This window comes from Pleurodeles waltl, chromosome 4_1 (genome assembly GCF_031143425.1).
Source record: "Pleurodeles waltl isolate 20211129_DDA chromosome 4_1, aPleWal1.hap1.20221129, whole genome shotgun sequence".
Classification (NCBI taxonomy): domain Eukaryota; kingdom Metazoa; phylum Chordata; class Amphibia; order Caudata; family Salamandridae; genus Pleurodeles; species Pleurodeles waltl.
In genome coordinates this window covers 14,000,517-14,021,790 of record NC_090442.1, presented here as the reverse complement: position 1 = coordinate 14,021,790, position 21,274 = coordinate 14,000,517, and the positions used below count along the sequence as shown (strand labels likewise).

Here is a 21,274-nt window from a genome sequence, read left to right as displayed (position 1 = left end):
CCTACCTCGCCGCAAAGACCTGGAACTCCCTACCACTCCACCTCCGCCTGACCGATGACCTTCTATTTTTCAGGAAACTCCTTAAGAGCTGGCTGTTTGACCGATAGCCCCCCCTCCCCCCCAGTGCCTTGAGACCTTCCGGGTGAGTAGTGCGCTTTACAAATCCCTGATTGATTGATTGATTGTGTAGCCTTTGCGGTATAAGAGTGAATGAGAGTAATGGACTATCCAAGTACACAGGATGGCGTTCCAGTTGTTTTCCTAGACAGTGGAAGGGTATTGCTGACTTTCCTGGAGCTGGAGGGAGGAAAGAGGAGACAGGGTTCACTTTAGACACTGGATTAGCTCCTTTTGCTGTGAGGGTCTTCTGATTAGTCTTCTTGAGCTCTAATTGTTGAATTGAAAGGTGGGACTCTCTGTTATCTCATAGCGTGAAGGATCCTTTAGGTGAGGCTGGCCTTTTGTCTACTTCCTCGTCACTTTTCTGTGTGCTGCTGAATGCTAAGTGCAGAAAGCTCACACACCTCTTTGTGCCTCTGTTGTGGGCGGTCCAAACTGGAGATGGCTCAGTTGTGAGGAGCATCACTGTAAACAAAAGCTGTGTTTGAAAGACTGCCTGGAGAGGACACAAGAATGAAGAACCAACCCAAACACGCTCTGAGAGTGTAGACAGAGAATCCACATCCCTTGTTTGCTTTGGGTGTATAAAAGTGGGAGGTGCTGTCCCAACAGTTCCAAGTTGGTTCCAAGTTCTCTATGACTGAGGAAGGGAATGATCTACGGAGTACTTATTGGACTACTGAGCAGCTAGAACTGGTGGCTGCCTGACAGCCAGCGTCCCAGAGGTGGGTGGACTTCACCTTGAGTCTGACCTGGAAGAAAGAGTTGTTGCCTTTTCCTCAAGGACTTGCAGTCTAACCTGCATGCTGAGACACAGAAGGAATACACCAATCATGCAGGAGGTGTGATTGTTCAGAGTGAGCAGAAGCAGCTGACCCCAGAATTGATGGTCCATCCACCTGGAGAGAGATTTGCATGCCTCAAGGATCAGTTTGTTGGATCTTCTGCCCAAGCGGCCTCTATTGTGGCATTGTTCTGAGGTTGTGCCTGAGCATATTATGCACCTGTGATCCAGGAGTTGTGCCTGAGTGGCCTCCCCCATGGCACTGTCTGCAAGTTATGCCCAATTGGACTGTGCAGCTGTGAACTTAAAATTGTGCCAAACAGAATGTGACAGTGCAGATTTTCAAAGTTGTATCAAAGCTGAGTGCATCACTGTGATGACTGACTGAACCAGAGCAAACTTCAGCACTATCCCACTATAGAAGGCTGAGGTGGGGTTGTGTCACAGGTGAAGATGTGCCCTGTTGCATTTTGAGACCTCTGATCTCGTTGCTCACCGTCCAACTCATCCGAAGCTAAGAAGAGGGTCTGGGACCATCCAGGGACCTTTAATGATGCTGAAGCTTCAGGGCAGCAGCCTTTGCTGCTACTTCAGCAGAGTTGACCAGAGTCCCAGGGCAGTCACAGGCAGTGCGTCTCTTCTCAGGAAAAGGGGGGAAAGTCAGATGCATGCTCCTGGTCCCTGCTGTGACCGGCTCCTCCACAGAGCTATGAATTGGTGAGATCCAAGAACATTTGGGACTGGGGCAAGTAACTGGGTGCAGGAACTCTAGAGAGGGGGTGCCTGATATCTGCACTTGGTCATACATCACTTAAACCTAGGATAAGGGCAGAGAGTGGGGGTCAGTAGGAAGAGGGGGGATTGCCAATCCCAGGATACAGTGATTTTGCATCAGTGAGATATTCATACTTGCATACTGTAGGGTGCAGTATTGAGTTTTCTGAGTGTATTAATGTACTTTCTTTTCACAGAAGACAAGAACTCATTTGGACAATCAGTTACGCACTGCATGGTGATTGTGGAGTGTTGCACTTCAATCACCCCCAAACTACCTCCCTGAGAACCCTGTGAATGTTTGGTATCGCTTCCACTGAAATAGTTGTACTTGGCCCAGTTGCAGAGGCATAGTAGGACATACCCTGGAACATCAGAGGCAAAAGGCGCAGGCTCCACGGCTAAAATCCAAAAACCTCTGCTTGTCCTGAGACTTTAACACCTACCCAGCAACATCTCAGGTGCAAGGCTAGTGGGGATAGACTTCTATACCCTGTCCCGAGATCAGTTGAGGGATCTATGTTTGGAGAGAGTGTGGCAGGTTACCGGGAACAAGGGCAGGCAGTAGTTGTACATTAGTGACCAGTTAGAAATCAGAGTGGAGAACCTGTGATGGACTCTTGGAAGGGAACCATGATAGGAAACCTTGGAGTAAGTGTTGTAGCGCCATGCTCTGTTAGCTCTTTAGCTCAGATCTCCAAACACATCCTAGGGTATCCCCATTTTTGGCTTTCAGTGTTTTCCCAAGGCAGTCTCTACTGATTTCTAGTGTATCATTGGCACCGACTCCAGACATTATTCCCTTGTGTGTTAGCTCTAGCTAAGACCCTGCACATGCAGTTGGGTCTCCAGACGGACAGGGCTGAGGAAGGGGAGAAGACCAAGGAGTTGGAGAAGGAGATGCTGAGATCTGAGAGAGAAACTCAGGATAGAAGCGAAGACAGCTACATCTGGGGAAAACAATAACTCTACCAGAAGAGCTTGTCCATTCACATGTGGATGGACAAGATGTTTTGGAATGGTTTGTGAGCTTTGAGATTGTTTGCAGGGCTAAGGCTTTGAATGACAGCCACTCCCACAAGTCATTAGTAAATGGAAGGATGCCTGGGACTAAAACATTGAATTTTGGGTGAATGAAAGAGGCTCTAATTAGAAGGTTTGGGCTGAAGCCAGCTCAGTAACGGCAAAGGTTTTTAGGATGGTGAGAGAGCAATGAAAGAGCAAAGATTTGAGAGCTGGATTCTTGGTGTGTTGTCTGATTGAAGTGAGTGGCTGAGAGGGATGGAGGCCAAAGATGTTTATTCCCATAACCTGCTAATTGTAAGAGAGAGAGACCCAAGGAAGGCTGCAATATCCCAGTCAGGCACTAACTGACAGACCTATCAGGGAGGGACCTAGAAAAGGTTGCAGTGTTGACTGACAAGTGGTTAGTTACCAGGGTGGGGCAGTATGACTCTAAGACAAAAGGAAAACATAATTCCCAACAGAACTTGTTCTAAACCTGAAGTTAGGGGCCAGGGCAAATCTCAAGGTTTCATAGAGGGACGGACACAGAACAGGAGTTGGGTTTCAAGTCAGGAACAGTACTAGGAGAAGGGTGGACTGGATGCTTCTTCCAAACCGAGTGGGGCTACTTAGTTTAAGTGCCACAAGAACGGGCATTAAAAGAGAGAAGACCAGCTGTACCCATCGTAGTGTACTGGCTTTGAGTGAAGGGACCTCAGAGGACACTGTTGCACTGAATCAAGTGGCCGTTTGGATGAAGATCCCAGATGCCTTGAAGCAGAATCACTCAACCATGATGGGGTTTGTGCTAGAAGCTAGTGTCAATTGGAGGGGGGCTCCTACCCGAAGAGAGCTAGAAAACTATTGAAAACCACAGCAGAGTTTCCTAGTGGTAAATTATTGAGAAGATGTTAAAAATGTTATCACCAAAATAAATATTTTAAAAATGTTTGCATTAAATATTATTGTTCAATATTTGTATATATATTCTACCAAAATAAAACAAATTCTGCAACAGTGTTAATTTTGAAATACATCTTTAGTTTGTGGAAATATATATAATTAAATTAAAATTATTTTTCTGAATTTTACATTGAAAAAAATAAATTTCCAACCATGAAAAAATGCCTACGCATTCATGATTATTAAAAGGGATGTGTAGAATTTATTGAAATATTTTAATAATGATTATTGTTACATTAATCTTGAAATTCAAAATTGCCTATTAAAAAGATTTATAATCAAATAATGAATATGTACAATTTATATTTATATATATATATATTTTAACATTAATTTATTAATGTATTTATATTTTTAACTATTTTAAATAATGTAATTTAATGTTTACATTATTTCTTAAGGAGTTTTATTTTAATGCAATTTAACTTCAGTGGGAGCGTGCTGTAGTACCAGTGGTTGGCCATGTGTAATAGTGGAGTTACTGCTGTTTTTATTTAGTAGCTGTAGAAAAGTACCATCTTCCTTGGCATGTAAACTCAATTTTTACCTGTATGTCAGTATGTTTTTGCCTGTCTCACTGGGATCTACAGGCCAGGACCCCAGTGCTCTTAGTTTATGGCCTAATGTGTGTGTCTGTGTAGTGCTTGACTGTGCCACTGAGGCTCTGCTAATCTCTGCTTTTAAAGTTGTCACTGTAGGCCAGTGACTTCATTTACCAATTTCAACTGGCACACTGAACACCCCCCCCCTTATAAGTCCCTAGTATATGGTACCTAGATACCCATAGGGTTCCAGGAGATCCCTATGGGCTGCAGCATTTCTTTTGCCACCCATAGGGAGCTCAGACAAACCCCTGCACAGGCCTGTCATTGCAGCCTGCATGAAATAACGCACACGTTATTTCACAGCCATTTTCACTGCACTTAAGCAACTTATAAGTCACCTATATGTCTAACCCTCAATTGATGAAGGTTAGGTGCCACGTTACTTAGTGTGTGGCCACCCTGGCACTAGCCAAGGTGCCCCCACCTTGTTCAGGGCCATTTCCTGGGACTTTGTGAGTGCGGGGACACCATTACACGTGTGCACTACATATAGGTCAATACTTGTATGTAGCTTCACAATGGTAACTCCGAATATGCCATGTAACATGTCTAAGAACATGGAATTGTCCCCCCATTCCAAATCTGGTACTGGGGAGCCAATTCCATGCATCCTGGGTGCTCCACTATGGACCCCCAGTACTGCCAAACCAGCTCTCTGAGGCTTGCACTGCAGCTACAGCTGCTGCCACCTCACAGACGGGGTTCTGCCCTCTTGGGGTCTGAGCAGCTCAGTCCCAGGAAGGCAGAACAAAGCATTTCCTTTTGGAGCAGGGTGTTACATCCTCTCACTTTGGAAATAGGTCTTAAAGGCTGGGGAGGGGTAGCCTCTCCCAGCCTCTGGAAATGATTTGAAGGGCACAGATGGTGCCCTCCTTGCATAAGCCAGTCTACACAGGTTCAGGGACCCCCTGTCCCTGCTCTGGTGCGAAACTGGACAAAGGAAAGGGGAGTGACCACTCTCCTGTCCATCACCACCCTAGGGGTGGTGCCCAGAGCTCCTCCGGTGTGTCCCAGACTTCAGCCATTTTGCTTTGCAAGGTGTGGGGACACTCTGGAGGGCTCTGAGTAGCCAGTGCCAACAGGTGACGTCAGAGACCTCTCCTGATAGGTCCTTACCTGATAAGGTAGCCAATCCCCCTCTCAGGGCTATTTAGGGTCTCTCCTGTGGGTTCTCTTCAGATTCTGCTGGCAAGTTTCCTTCAGGAATCCTCTGCAACTACTACTTCATCCTCTGACCTCTGATCAACCGCAGCCTGCTCCAGGAACCGCTGTAACAGCAACAAAGTATCCACAAGGGATACTTTTCCTCTGCAACTTCAGCTCCAGCCAGCAACTGCAACAGTTTCCACTGTGTGCAGGCTCTGAGGACTCCCTGTCTTCATCCTGCACCAGAAGGACCAAAGAAATCTCCCGTGGGGTGACGGAGTCACTCCCCTGCTTACGTAGGCACCTTCCAAGACCGTGCCCTTGGACTCCTCTTACAGCGACGAGCGTGCTCCTAAGGACACAGAGGGTGGACACCATCGACATAGACTGTCCTGAGGTCCTGCTGATGCAATTTGGAGGAGATAAGACCTTCCCTTCCCTGAGAGCAATGGTACCTCTGTGTACTGCGTCTTCTTCACCTCCTGAGGCCTCTGTGCACTATTTGCAAAATTCCTTTGTGCACAGTCTGGCCCAGGTCCCCCGCACTCCATCCTGCGATGCTCAACTTGCTGAGTTGTTCTCCGATGGCGTGGGAACTTCCTTTGTTGTGCTGCACCAACCGTGTTTTGCACCTCCTTTGTCCCTGTGTCCTGGGACTCCTGTGGGTGCTGCATGGCATCCTGAGGGCTTTCTGAAGTGCTGAGAGCCCCCTATTCCTCCTCACACAGCGTTGAGGCCCCAGCCAGCGCCATTTTGACTCAAAACACATATTTGTCATAACCAAGGCTTGTTGGCGACTTCCAACACAAAATCACGTCTGCATCCATCTTCACGTCGTGGGACATCTTCTGCATCATGCAGGAACCCGCTGGCATCTTCCTAGGGTGCATTCCTGCAGTATTCATCCAACCAGAGACTCTTCTTTTGCACCCTCTTCTGGGTTGGCAGGGGCTCCTGTCCTTCCTGGAACTTCTTTCGACTTCTGGACTTTGGTCCCCTTCTTTTGCAGGTCTTCAGGTCCAGGAATCCAGCAGTTGTTGTTTGCAGACTTGGTTGGTTACTGCAATATCCCAATCACGAGGTGTAGTGTGTCTTAAGGAAACTTGCAGTACTTTACTCATGCTTTTCTCGGTTCTGGGTGGGGTAATTTACTTACCTTTACTGTATTCTTACTCTCCCAGCGATTCTGCACACACTACACTTGTCTAGGGGGGAATTCGTGATTCCCATTCCACTTTCTTAGTATATGGTTTGTGTTGCCCCTAGACCTATTTTCTCCCATTGCATTCTATAGCATTTCCTATTGTTTGCACTATCCTATGTCTAATTACTTACCTTATTTTGGTGTCTAGTGTATATATTGTGTATAATACTTACCTCCAGAAGGAGTATTGCCTCTAAGATATTTTTGGTACTGTGTCACCCAAATAAACTACATTTATTTTTGGTAACACTGAGTATTGTCTTTACTTGTGTATAAGTACTGTGTAACTATGAGTGGTATTGCATGAGCTTTGCATGTCTCCTAGATCAGCCTAAGCTTGTCTGCTATAGCTACCTCTATCAGCCTAAGCTGCTAGAACACTACTACATTCACTAATAAGGGATAACTGGACCTGGTATAAGGTGTAAGTACCCAAGGTACCCACTACAAACGAGGCCTGCCTCCTACAACTTACACTTGTATTTGGTGAATAGCACAATTTAGTGAGGCTACTCCAAGGTGTAATTTACCTTTGTACCTGAGACCCAGTGCTGGCGGGAGGATGCCTGCTTCATAGTGAGTTGGTGATTCCTGAACAGGGTGCTAGTAAGAGGCTTGTGCTTTCACTTGTGCACTGTAAATTACTGCTGTCGCTGGTCCACAACGCGCCCTTGGATGGACACTTGGGCATCAGAAAGGCCCAGGATATCTCTGTTCTATGGCCTGGGATACGCAGGGACAAGGGAGATTCTGCAAATCATGAAGGTAAAACCACAGCACCACTGGGGCCTCCAGCACATCTAGGCATTTGATTTGAGTGGATGGAGAACAACATTGTTGGTCCACATGAAGCTCCCACCCTCAGCATCAGTACATTTGGATTGTGGTGGCTCATGCTCCAGGCATCCAGAGGTAGCGCCTTCGACTAGTACATCTCCAAGGGTGATATCTAACGCTCTCCCAGGCACTCTTCTAGGGATGGATTTCCTAAGACTCTGATTTCAGACCAGGGAACCAACTTCATCTCCTCTTATTTGAGAGAGAAAAGGGAACAGGCTGGTGTGACATATTACTGTCCCACTACACACCGTCCACGGACCAATGAGTTCAGTTCAGTTAATTCCATAGTGCACACTTAATAAAAAACGATGCACCAATAGGGGAAAACATATACAGCTTTTTTTTTTTAAATAAAGGAAGAGAATTAAAAGAGAAAGCCTGAACAAAACGTCAGGTGCTAAATAGAGGCGGCTGTAAACTTCACTGAGTTTTACAGTTTTGGAAAAATTATGCAACCACCGCATGGCGAAGGTTCTTCTCATGCACAGCGGGGCATCGTTAAGTTGCTGAGCGAGAAAATCTAAATCCAGCACTAGACCGACCCTCTGTGAGATTTCTCAGCACGGGTGGTCACAGCAGGGCGCTGCTGCTCGCGAGGAGAAAGCTGCTGCTTGAGTAGAAAATCTACTCCAGCGGCAGAAAGAAGCAGCGCCTTCTGGGGCGCCGCATGGTGCCGTTCGTGCAAGACAAGCTTCCAGCACTACAAATTAACGCAAGCAGCGTGATGTACTAAAACTCCGCTGCTCGTGGAACTCTGTGGAATGTAGCAGAGTTTTTACGTAACTCAGTAAAACTCTGCAACTTCCGCCCAGGCCTAGTACTAAAGTTTTGTTTATGCCTTTAATTTAGAAAGCTTTCAAATAAATAGAGCATCATATTATAAAATGCAATATTAATGTAATTCATAACAGCCACTATTCCTTAAAATACTGGAGTATTCTTGGGATGCTGTAGGTGCCCCTCTTCCTATAGGTTATTGAGATGTCCCCTTGGTGTTGTGGCTGAGCATCAATGCTCCAGCCAGGGCAACGGATGCTCGGCTGAGGTGATCCCGGGTTTGCAGCTACAGTTCTAGGTTTGCTGATGCATAGGTCCCGTTGCTGATTCAATACAGATTGAGTGGCAGCAAATACTCCTAAGCGATGGGTGCCCTGGAAGCTCCGTTGTTAGAATATCTTTGACGGGGCAAAGTGACCGACCGTCTTTGTCAGCCCTTGATGTGCAAGAATGCAGAAAAGTGGCCGCACTTGTTTTGCGTAGGAAGACTCCTTTTCGTGGCTTGCGCCTGTCTTAATTTTCAGCTGTTTAATTTTTCGATGACACCAATGTAGCAAAGTGCAAAGAGGCCCATTGATTTCACCAAATGACACCATTTGACGAATGACACCAAAAATGGCGCAATTAAATCTTGTAGATTTGATTGCGCCATTTTTGCGGGCTTCTTAATGCAGGAACGCCCCCCCTCCTCTTGCATACATTATGCCGGGCGCAAGCATAATGTAGCGTAAGGCGTCACAGAGTGGCACTGTGCATGCGTCGAGCCACTTTGTAAATGTGGTGCTGCGATTTTTGCCTCGTTGAACCACATGAGTGTAAAAAAAAATTATGCACTAGTGAAGTACTAGAGATTTTCATTCTCAGGGTAATATAACAAAGAACTTGGCAAAGAAGCTGAAATATGAAAAGACATCTTTATTAAACTCAACTGAGTGAGACTACGTCTCCCAGAAGCTGACCTATAGCAACTGAAAGAGGCAGTCTCCAGAAATGGTCTTAGCTCAGATCTTTTATTTCATTTATTATGCCTAAGGCATGCAAGGGGGCTGTACCAGTCACATTCCTAAACAAATGAGAAAAGCTAGAGAGGCAACATGTGAGTAGCCTTTGGGTTTTTAACAGGATTACAGTTGACCATTCACATGTTTTCACTACAAAGAAATAGCAGGTTTATGATGACAAGCCCATATTTCTGTTTGTCCAGCCCTCAATCAATTACCCGGCAAGACTTAGTACTTTCATCAGATATCGACGGACCCCCAATATAAACGGGCACCTCCTCCTTGTAAAGCAAGTCATAAAGAAAGAAACAGAGACAGGTGTGTGTAAGATTAGGCATGGTTTGTGTGTGATGAAAGGTTTATGGTGTGTTGTGCCTTGATACTAATCTCATTCGGCCACTGGGAAAGAAACTGGCCGAACAGGTTTGGCTTCAGGCAGTGGAGTCAGCTTGCCCAGGTCACAGAGGTGTCATAAGAAACTGTACGTGTCTGTGATGGGCTGTGTTACGAGCGGATCAAGTAGAGTCAAAACAACGGTGTATTTTATTGTTTTAGTTTATTCTCTGTTTAGTCACAGGCTATTTCTTTAACGGTAGCGTTAAGGGTCTGAGTCTTTGGGGTTCCGGGTTTTCCTTAAGGTCTTTTGTTTCTCCTAGGCTTTCCTTGGTTCCCACGTCGCCTTTGGTCTTGTGGAGGATGGACGTCTTTCTCTCGGACCCCAGTCAAAAAGAAACAGACAAAGAAGCGGTAAGTACTTCTGGGGTCCTAGGTGGGGTACGGTGCTCGTGAGGGTTTAAGGCAACATGCGGGTAAGTTCGTGAAGGGGTGATCGGGGTTGGGTTCTTTTAGGGTTGTGGGGTTCCAAACTGTGCCTATTTCCCTTCTGGCCCCTCCCCTTGTTTCTTATTCACCCTCCCCATCCCTCCTCCTACTTCCCTGGTGCCTTTCCCCGTAACCGTCTTTCCCCGTGACCCTCCCGTCCCTAGAAGGGACCGTACCTTGTCAAGCCACGACCTTCCTGGGTCGTGGCGGCTCTCTCGTTTCTCCGGAGCTCCTTCCGTTCCCAGCTCTCGCTCGTCGGGGTTTCCTCCCTCTCCGGTCGGGATTTTTTCTCCGCTCGTCTCCTCCTCAGCACGCACTCTCGTCGCTCTCCACTCTTCTCTCTCTTCGTGTTCCGTTGCTCTCCCCTTTTCCGGGTCCGCCTCCTCTTTGAGTACGCGAAACCGGAAGTCGTCGATGCTATGCCGACGTGGCGTCTCCCCGTTGCCAGGGGAACGGCGCGCCGTTTCCGTGAATTCGGCCGAAAGATGGCGGATGCGAGGTGAGTATGACGGGCCCTCCGGGACCCGTCTACAATCCCCTACCCTAGATCGGGGCTGTTCGAGGTCCGATGACGGAGGGAACCTGGAGAGGTAGTCGGCGGGGCCTTGTAAGGAACCAGGGATATGACGAACCTGGAACGTAAAGGGTTGCAGTTCTGAGAACCATCTCAAGATTCTGGAGTTAGAGTCTTTGTGAGTGGCCAGCCAGGTGAGAGGGGCATGGTCAGTGAACAAAACGAAGGACCTCCCTAAGAGATAATACTGTAAGGAGTCTATGGCCCATTTAATGGCAAGACATTCTTTTTCAATCGTTGGGTAATGGGTCTCTTGCGGAAATAATTTCCTACTTAGAAAAACCACTGGGTGGTCAAAGCCTTCCTTATCGGGCTGTGTAAGCACGGCTCCAAGACCTACATCTGATGCATCCGTGTATAGATGAAAAGTGTTTGAGAAATCTGGGCATTTTAGTATTGGGTCCGTGACAAGAGACTGCTTCAAGAGATCAAAGCTATTCTGTTGGAAGTCTGTAAACGGAGCTAATCTAGTAGGGTTTTGTTTGGTCAGTAGGTCTGTCAGAGGGGCAGCTATGGTGGAATAATTGGGGATAAACCGGCGGTAGTATCCTACTAAACCCAGGAACGATCGTAGGTCTTTCTTTGTTTTAGGTTCAGACGTGTGTAATATAGCGTCAACCTTGTTTTGTTGTGGTTGTAGGGTGCCATTTCCTATAATGTACCCTAAATAGGAGACTTCAGTGTTTCCTAGTAAACACTTCTTAGGGTTGGCAGTTAAACCGGCTTCCGTTAAGGCGGAAAAGATTGTATCCAGATGGACTAAGTGTTCTTGCCAGGTTTCGCTAAAAATGACTATGTCATCTAGGTAGGCAGCTGAGAAATTTTGGAATGGTTTCAAGATTCGATCCATCAGACGCCGGAAGGTCGCGGGAGCGCCGTGAAGACCAAAAGGTAAAACCGTAAATTGGTAAAGGCCGGAAGGGGTTGAAAAGGCCGTCTTTTCCTTGGCCTCGGGGTGGAGGGGTATCTGCCAATAACCTTTGGTTAAGTCCAGGGTGGATAAATAACGGGCCTTTCCTAATTTCTCTAGGATGTCATCCACCCTGGGAATGGGGTATGTGTCAAAAAGGGAAATCTCATTAAGTTTGCGAAAATCAATGCAAAATCTTATCGATCCGTCTGGTTTAGGAACCAACACTACGGGGGAATTCCAAGGACTATTAGAGGGTTCAATGACCCCTAAGGCTAACATTGCTTCGATTTCGGCTTCAATGATAGGCTTCCGGGCTTCGGGAATGCGATATGGACGAAGACGAACTACTTGTCCTCGGGGTGTGTTAATGTGATGGTATGTTAATGGGGTTTTTCCCGGTGTTTTGGAGAAAAATTGGGGATGTTGCTTGATTAGGGTGTCTAGTTGGGTTTTCTTAGTGTCAGTTAGCTCTCTATTAATATTGGGGTTTTCTTCAGGAGGGGTTTTTCTTACAGGGTATAACTCTAGTTCCCGTTCTTGGGGATAGGAGACCAGACACCCAATACTCGTTTGGTCGGTAGTCTCTTCTACCGATTTCCATTGTTTTAACAGATTTATGTGGTAAATTTGTGTTTTCTTTGGGTGGGTGCTTATCTCTAATAGATAAGTGACAGGGGAGACTGGTCTAATAACCCTATAGGGTCCTTGCCATTTGGCGATCAACTTATGGTCAGATGTAGGTCGCATAATAAGGACCTGTTCATTAGGGAGGAAGGAACGAACTTTGCTTCCCTTATCATAGTAGGACTTTTGCTGTTGTTGAGCCGTGACTAGGTGACTATGAATGTCTTCCCAGAGGATTTGCAACTGCCCTCTGAGTTGATGGACATACTCCATCAAGGGTTTCCCTTCTTCCTGTTCTTCCTCCCAGATCTCTGCTGCCATATCCAGAAGGCTGCGAGGTTGCCTTCCGAAAACCAATTCAAAGGGGCTATGCCCCGTAGAGGACTGTTCGTGAGTCCGTATCGCATATAGAACCAAAGGAAGTTTCTGATCCCAGTTGCGACCGGATTCATCTACAGTTTTCCTTAACAGTGTCTTTATTGTGCGATTATATCGTTCTACCAGTCCATCTGTCTGGGGGTGATAGACCGAGGTTCTTAGCTGGGTAATCCCTAACAACTGGCATATCTGCTTCATGAGTTTTGACATAAAGGGCGTGCCTTGATCGGTCAGTATTTCCTGGGGGAAACCTATGCGGGAAAATACTGTTATCATGGCTTGGGCTATTGTTTTGGTGGTCATGCTGGCGAGGGGTATGGCTTCTGGGTATCTAGTCGCATAGTCGACTATGACTAATATGTAGGTATGACCTTTAGAAGAGGGAAGGAGGGGTCCCACCAAGTCCATGCCCACCCGTTTAAAAGGGATATCAATAATGGGTAAGGGGTATAATGGTGCTTTCCTGGGCATCCCTGGCTCAGTTAATTGGCATCTAGAACATTGGGAACAGTATCTGCGTATCTGAGCATATATTCCTGGCCATTAAAATTTCCGCATCCGGTATTCTTCCGTTTTCTCTCAACCAAAATGACCTCCCCCGGGTTGATTGTGAGCTAAAAACAGTACGTGATCTCTAAATGGGCCTGGAACAACTAATTGTTGCTTGGTTTCCCCTTTCCCCGTTCTAGTTATCCGGTATAGGAGGTGTTTTTTAGAAGAAAATAGGGACCCACCTCATTAGTAATCTCTGTTCTGGCCGAGTTCCAAGCATGGGCAAGGATAGGGTCTTTTCTCTGGCTCCTTGGAAAGGAGATGGGCCTGCTACTAATCTCTGCTATTAGTTTAGGAAGCTACTTCGTCTTTCGGTTTTCCTGATATTGTCTTTTCCCCCGTCTTTTCTCGTTTCGCGTGAGTTTCTTTCGGTATGGAGGTACTTCTAGGGGGACATTGGAAAAAGGGGCTTCGGTCCACCACTCGGGAGTCCCAGCGGGCCTACGAACTTGGTCCAATAGGTCATAGAACCGACTATAATCAGTCCAGATAATACAGTCCTCGATTAATTGCTCCATAACCCCTATCGTAAGTATATCCCGAAAGGGGCCCCATTCTATCTTGACCGTGGTGAGGGGATAAGTTCCTTTGTCTCCATGTATACAACATATGGACACCCAGCGGTTGGTGACCGAAGAACCCAAAGGGATTATATCCTTCCTGATTACCGATTGTCCACATCCCGAGTCAATTAGAGCCGAAATGATCTGTCCATTTATGGTGACCAGGTATCTAAATTTCTCATTCCCTTTTCCTGTACACAGAACTCTACGCCGGGTGACTCCGACTTCCATAGGTTCCGGTCCTTCGGATTTCCTGGGACATATTCTGGCAATATGGCCCCATTCACCACAGTGGAAACACTGTGGGGACTGCATAGGGTGGTGTTCTACGGGTGTAGGGAACCGTGTTTCCTCAGGAACATACCTGGGAGTTAGTTTTAGGGGAGGAATGGGTTTTTTTTGGAAAGGCCTCGGGGTTACGGGTTTACTTTCCGTGGACCGATGGAAAGCACAAGCCAAATCAATAGCCACCTAAGTGTTCATGTTGGGATGTTGTCGGATCCAGTTCTTAGTATTAAGGGGTAGTGAATCCAAATACTGTTCTAAAGTAATTGTCTTAATGACATCCTCCCGAGTTGTCCCTATGGGTCCCAACCACTTTTGAGCTAGGTCTTTCACTTTAAAATAGAAGGAGCGAGGGTCCTCGTTCACACTCCATTTTAATTTTCTGAATCGTAAACGATAATATTCTGTATCATGCCCAACCCTTCCCAGGATACTTTTTTTTATCTCCTGATAGGAGGTCGTACTGTCAGGATTGGCGGATTGGTAGGCAGTCTGTAGAAATCCTGTGAGCAAGGGGGCCACATACTGACCTCAGCGGTCTTCTGGCCATTGAGCAGAAGAGGCTACCCTCTCAAAATTCGTGAAAAATGAATCTGGGTCTTCTCCTTCCTGGTATTTTTGGAGGACCGAACTGGGTACGTTTGGGTGTACCTTACTGGCCGCGATTGTATTGGTTAGCTTTTGTAATGCAGTCTCATGTACTAACTGATTATTGGCTATTATTGTAGCCTGACTTTTTAATGCCGACTGTAAGGCCTCCCGGTCCTCCTTGGCTTCTCGTTGGTGTGCTTCCCACACCAACTGCAGATGCCTCTGTCCTTCTGCGAGTTGCTTAATTATGTCCTCGAGGGATGGGGTCTCACTCATGATAAAACGCTCGTAAGCCCACCTGAGAAGTAATCCCACTTCTGACACCACTGTGATGGGCTGTGTTACGAGCGGATCAAGTAGAGTCAAAACAACGGTGTATTTTATTGTTTTAGTTTATTCTCTGTTTAGTCACAGGCTATTTCTTTAACGGTAGCGTTAAGGGTCTGAGTCTTTGGGGTTCCGGGTTTTCCTTAAGGTCTTTTGTTTCTCCTAGGCTTTCCTTGGTTCCCACGTCGCCTTTGGTCTTGTGGAGGATGGACGTCTTTCTCTCGGACCCCAGTCAAAAAGAAACAGACAAAGAAGCGGTAAGTACTTCTGGGGTCCTGGGTGGGGTACGGTGCTCGTGAGGGTTTAAGGCAACATGCGGGTAAGTTCGTGAAGGGGTGATCGGGGTTGGGTTCTTTTAGGGTTGTGGGGTTCCAAACTGTGCCTATTTCCCTTCTGGCCCCTCCCCTTGTTTCTTATTCACCCTCCCCGTCCCTCCTCCTACTTCCCTGGTGCCTTTCCCCGTAACCGTCTTTCCCCGTGACCCTCCCGTCCCTAGAAGGGACCGTACCTTGTCAAGCCACGACCCTCCTGGGTCGTGGCGGCTCTCTCGTTTCTCCGGAGCTCCTTCCGTTCCCAGCTCTCGCTCGTCGGGGTTTCCTCCCTCTCCGGTCGGGATTTTTTCTCCGCTCGTCTCCTCCTCAGCACGCACTCTCGTCGCTCTCCACTCTTCTCTCTCTTCGTGTTCCGTTGCTCTCCCCTTTTCCGGGTCCGCCTCCTCTTTGAGTACGCGAAACCGGAAGTCGTCGATGCTATGCCGACGTGGCGTCTCCCCGTTGCCAGGGGAACGCCGCGCCGTTTCCGTGAATTCGGCTGAAAGATGGCGGATGCGAGGTGAGTATGACGGGCCCTCCGGGACCCGTCTACAGTGTCCTAAAGCATTAGCATGGCCTTAGTGCAGCCTATGTGAGGGCAACCACATAAATGGCTATCGTTCTAAAATGGGATCAATATGCAGAACCATATACAAGGTCATTCCATTGATGAAACGCGATAAAAACACTCGTACATATCGTATTTGCCATTTGCGGCTCTCTGATACTAAAATCGGCATGATAGGGCCATGCCTCCAGTGTGGTTCCGAAATTTAAAGTACCACACTAGGGCCTTGTAAATCTGGCCAAAGTGTGAAACAGCTTATTGAGCAGAATTACAGCCACTATTTCAACAATAAAAGCGAGTCTAGCGCCTCCTTCGACCTTTAGTAGTTTTCGATGAAAATCCAAGGGCATTAGCTGATAGGGAGACCTTATGACAGAATGTTTGTTCCACTTCAGGAGTTTATTGCACAAATCGACAACTTATCTACAAGTTATCACCTGTTCCAACCTGCAGCCGCTTTTGAAAATGCAGATGAAACTGATGTAAATATGTTATGAAATCAATTACAACGTAAATATTGGATGCTCATTCTCCAGTGCAGACTCCACTTTTATTGTACAGAATTGCAAACGCAGTATTGAGCTGAACACCAAAGATTTAAAAGCGGGCTTGAGGAAGGATGAGGATCTGTGCATGTATTATAAGTAGGGCTCGCGGTTATATCCTATTTATTTATTTTAATTTCCGTCTCTATTTATCCAAATCTATTGTTTTCTAAATTTGTCTTTGTCCATAAATATTTCAGATTTATTTTAAAGTAAAAAATAAAGCTGAAACTACTATATTTCTGCATTTATTTACTCGATATATGTATATTTCTTTTTGAATGCATGAGACAGATGATAAGTCAAAACACTGGAATGAAAACGCACATTGTTATATCGACCTTGTGCGCAAACTTCAGTCTCATTACTAGATTTTATATCTTTTTTAAACTCCTTTATCTGTCAATTCGCACAGCTATGGTGCTTGCGACTGACAGCATTTGGTACGTTGGGGGGACCCCAAAATAATAATATTTTAAAAATATAGTAAATAATGGCAACATTTTCATTTTTGCTGCAGACAGAGGAAGAAGGTAAATGGGAGTGCTTTAGGTGTATGCAGGGTCACTGGAATTATGTGGCAGAGAGGACTAAATTATGAGGCAGGGTTGACCAATTTATGTGGGAAGAAAAGTCCAGTTATGCATTTACAACGCCAATAACCCTAACTCAAGCAAATGCGAGACCCATTGCATTGCAAATGCTTGTTTGCATTACTGCTGGCACTCTTGCCCTGCAGCGATCGTGGCTGGTAATCTTGCAAAGGGCGGCTACGAATGCAATCTATCCTGGCGCGTACAACACAAATACCAAGGGTAGCTCTGCGTGATATTCATTCAATACCTGCACTCACTGCCCCACCGGCACTCACTGCCCGCTACAGACCCACCGGCACTCTCTGCCCACTCCAGACTCACTGCCCACTCCAGACCCACCGGCACTCACTGCCCACTCCAGACTCACTGCCCACTCCAGACCCACCTGCACTCACTGCCCACTCCAGACCCACCTGCACTCACTGCCCACTCCAGACTCACCGGCACTCACTGCCACACCTGCACTCACTGCCCACTCCAGACCCACCTGAACTCACTGCCCACTCCAGACTCACTGCCCACTCCAGACTCACTGCCCACTCCAGACCTACCTACACCCACCTGAACTCACTGCCCACTCCAGACACCTGCACTCACTGTCCCTCCAGACCCACTGGCACTCACTGCCCCACCTGCACTCACTGCCCACGCCAGACTCACTGCCCCCTCCAGACCCACCCGCACTCACTGCCCTCTCCAGACCCACCTGCACTCACTGCCCCACCTGCACTCACTGCCCACCCCAGACCACCTGCACTCACTGCCCACTCCAGACCCACCTGACCTCACTGCCCCACCTGCACTCACTGCCCACTCCAGCCCCACCTGCACTCACTGCCCCACCTGCACTCACTGCCCCACCGGCACTCATTGCCCAATCCAGACCCACCTGAGCTCACTGCCCCACCTGCACTCACTGCCCACTCCAGACCCACCTGCACTCACTGCCCACTCCAGTCCCACCTGCACTCACTGCCCACTCCAGACCCACCAGCACTCACTGCCAACTCCAGACCCACCTGCACTCACTGCCCACTCCAGACTCACTGCCCACTCCAGACCCACCAGCACTCACTGCCAACTCCAGACCCACCTGCACTCACTGCCCACGCCAGACTCACTGCCCCCTCCAGACCCACCCGCACTCACTGCCCTCTCCAGACCCACCTGCACTCACTGCCCCACCTGCACTCACTGCCCACCCCAGACCACCTGCACTCACTGCCCACTCCAGACCCACCTGACCTCACTGCCCCACCTGCACTCACTGCCCACTCCAGCCCCACCTGCACTCACTGCCCCACCTGCACTCACTGCCCCACCGGCACTCATTGCCCAATCCAGACCCACCTGAGCTCACTGCCCCACCTGCACTCACTGCCCACTCCAGACCCACCTGCACTCACTGCCCACTCCAGTCCCACCTGCACTCACTGCCCACTCCAGTCCCACCTGCACTCACTGCCCACTCCAGTCCCACCTGCACTCACTGCCCACCTCAGACCCACCAGCACTCACTGCCCACTCCAGACCCACTGGCACTCACTGCCTACTCCAGACCCACCGGCACTCACTGCCCACCTGAACTCACTGCCCACTCCAGACCCACCTGTACTCACTGCCCACTCCAGTCCCACCTGCACTCACTGCCCACTCCAGTCCCACCTGTACTCACTGCCCACCTCAGACCCACCTGCACTCACTGCCCCACCTGCACTCACTGTCCACTCCAGACCCTCCGGTACTCACTGCCCACTCCAGACCCACCGGCACTCACTGCCCACTCCAGACCCACCGGCACTCACTGCCCCACCTGCACTCACTGCCCACTCCAGTCCCACCTGTACTCACTGCCCACCTCAGACCCACCTGCACTCACTGCCCCACCTGCACTCACTGTCCACTCCAGACCCTCCGGTACTCACTGCCCACTCCAGACCCACCGGCACTCACTGCCCACTCCAGACCCACCGGCACTCACTGCCCCACCTGCACTCACTGCCCACTCCAGACCCACCGGCACTCACTGCCTACTCCAGACCCACCGGCACTCACTGCCCACCTGAACTCACTGCCCACTCCAGACCCTCCGGTACTCACTGCCCACTCCAGACCCACCTGAACTCACTGCCCAATCCAGACCCACCGGCACTCATTGCCCCACCTGCACTCACTGCCCCACCTACACTCACTGCCCACTCCAGACCCTCCGGTACTCACTGCCCACTCCAGACCCACCGGCACTCACTGCCCCACCTGCACTCACTGCCCACTCCAGACCCACCTGCACTCACTGCCCACTCCAGACCCACCTGCACTCACTGCCCCACCTGCACTCACTGCCCACTCCAGACTCACTGCCCACTCCAGACCCACCTGCACTCACTGCCCACTCCAGACGCACCTGCACTCACTGCCCACTCCATACCCACCTGCACTCACTGCCCACTCCAGACCCACCTGCACTCACTGCCCACTCCAGACCCACCTGCACTCACTGCCCACTCCAGACACACCTGCACTCACTGCCCCACCTGCACTCACTGCCCACTCAAGACCCACCGACACTCACTGCCCACTCCAGACCCACCTGCACTCACTGCCCACTCCAGACTCACCTACACTCACTGCCCACTGCAGACCCACTGCCCACTCCAGACCCACCTTCACTCACTGCCCACTCCATACCCACCGGCACTCACTGCCCACTCCAGACTCACATGAGCTCACTGCCCCACATGCACTCACTGCCCACTCCAGACCCACCTGCACTCACTCCCCACTGCAGACCCATCGGCACTCACTGCCCCACCTGCACTCACTGCCCACTCCAGACTCACTGCCCACTCCAGACCCACTGGCACTCACTGCCCCACCTGCACTCAGTGCCCTACCCCCACTCACTGCCCACACCAGACTAACCTGCACTCACTGCCCTACCTGCACTCATTGCCCCACTCCAGACCCACCGGCACTAACTGCCCACTCCAGACCCACCAGCACTCACTGCCCCACCTGCACTCACTCCCCACTCCAGACCCACCGGCACTTACTGCCCACTCCAGACCTATCTGCAGTCACTGCCCACTCCAGGCCCACCTGAACCCGGTGGAGTAGGGGCGCAGCCACCCGGTGAAGGAGTCACTGAAGGTGTAGAGATGCTCCCAGGTGTCCGCGTTGTACAGGGACAGCCGCCCCCCCTCATAGTCCAGGTACAGCCCCAGCTTCAGGGGGCGCTGGCGGGGGCGCAGGGGGGTGCGAGGGGAGGAGAGAGGGGAGGTGAGAGCTGAGTACCGACCATTATCATTATACCACCACCCCACAGCCCAGACCCCCCCCTCATGGGACACGATAGACCCCTCCCTTCTCACGGACTCTTGTGCGACCCCCACTGCCCACACCTTCCCATCCTGCAGCGGCTGCACCTCCCAGTAATGTCTCCCCGAGGTGAACCCCTCCCGCCCCAGCACAGCGGGAACATGAGTGATTCTCTTGGGGTTGTCCGGCCGGGGCTGCGGTCTGTGTGTCCATCCCACGCTTCCCACGCGTCTCCCGTCCTCAGAGAGGGTCTATCAGCAGTGTCTGGATCCAGAGTCACCAGCGCTGTAGAGAGAGGAGAGAGAGGTAATGATGTACTGTGTGACCTCAGGCATATCACAACCCAGAGACCCCAGCACTTCTGAGAGGAGAGAGAGGTAATGACACACTGTGTGACCTCAGGCATATCCCTACCCAGAGACCCCAGCACTGCGGAGAGAGGAGAGAGAGGTAATGATGTACTGTGTGCCCTCAGGCATATCACTGTCCAGAGACCCCCAGCGCTGCAGAGAGAGGAGAGAGAGGTAATGATGTACTGTTTGACCTCAGGCATATCACTACCCAGAGACCCCCAGCACTACAGAGAGAGGAGAGAGAGGTAATGATGTACTGTGTGACCTCAGGCATATCACTACCCAGAGACCCCCAGCACTACAGAGAGAGGAGAGAGAGGTAATGATGTACTGTGTGACCTCAGGCATATCACAACCCAGAGACCCCAGCACTTCTGAGAGGAGAGAGAGGTAATGACATACTGTGTGACCTCAAGCATATCACTACCCAGAGACCCCCAGCGCTGCAGAGAGAGGAGAGAGAGGTAAAGATGTACTGTGTGACCTCAGGTACATCACTGTCCAGAGACCCCAGCACTTCTGAGAGGAGAGAGAGGTAATGACATACTGTGTCACCTCAAGCATATCACTACCCAGAGACCCCCAGCACTACAGAGAGAGGGAGAGGTAATGATGTACTGTGTGACCTCAGGCGTATCACTACCCAGAGACCGCACCACAGCAGAGAGGAGAGAGAGGTAATGACACACTGTGTGACCTCAGGCATTTCACTACCCAGAGACCCCAGCACTTCTG

The 21,274-nt window shown here is 49.5% G+C and overlaps 1 protein-coding gene across 3 annotated transcripts in view; it reads right to left on the bottom strand.

Annotated features, from left to right (window-relative positions):
* Positions 1–19,977: 19,977 nt before the first annotated feature.
* The window catches only part of LOC138288414 (uncharacterized), a 112,595-nt gene continuing 111,298 nt past the window's right edge, over positions 19,978–21,274 (bottom strand). For all 3 annotated transcript variants that reach the window (XM_069229973.1, XM_069229972.1, XM_069229971.1), the window contains one exon: positions 19,978–20,471. In XM_069229973.1, the coding sequence (XP_069086074.1) occupies positions 20,236–20,471 (236 nt within the window). In that variant the 3' untranslated portion in view covers positions 19,978–20,235. The remainder of the gene's footprint in view (positions 20,472–21,274) is intronic.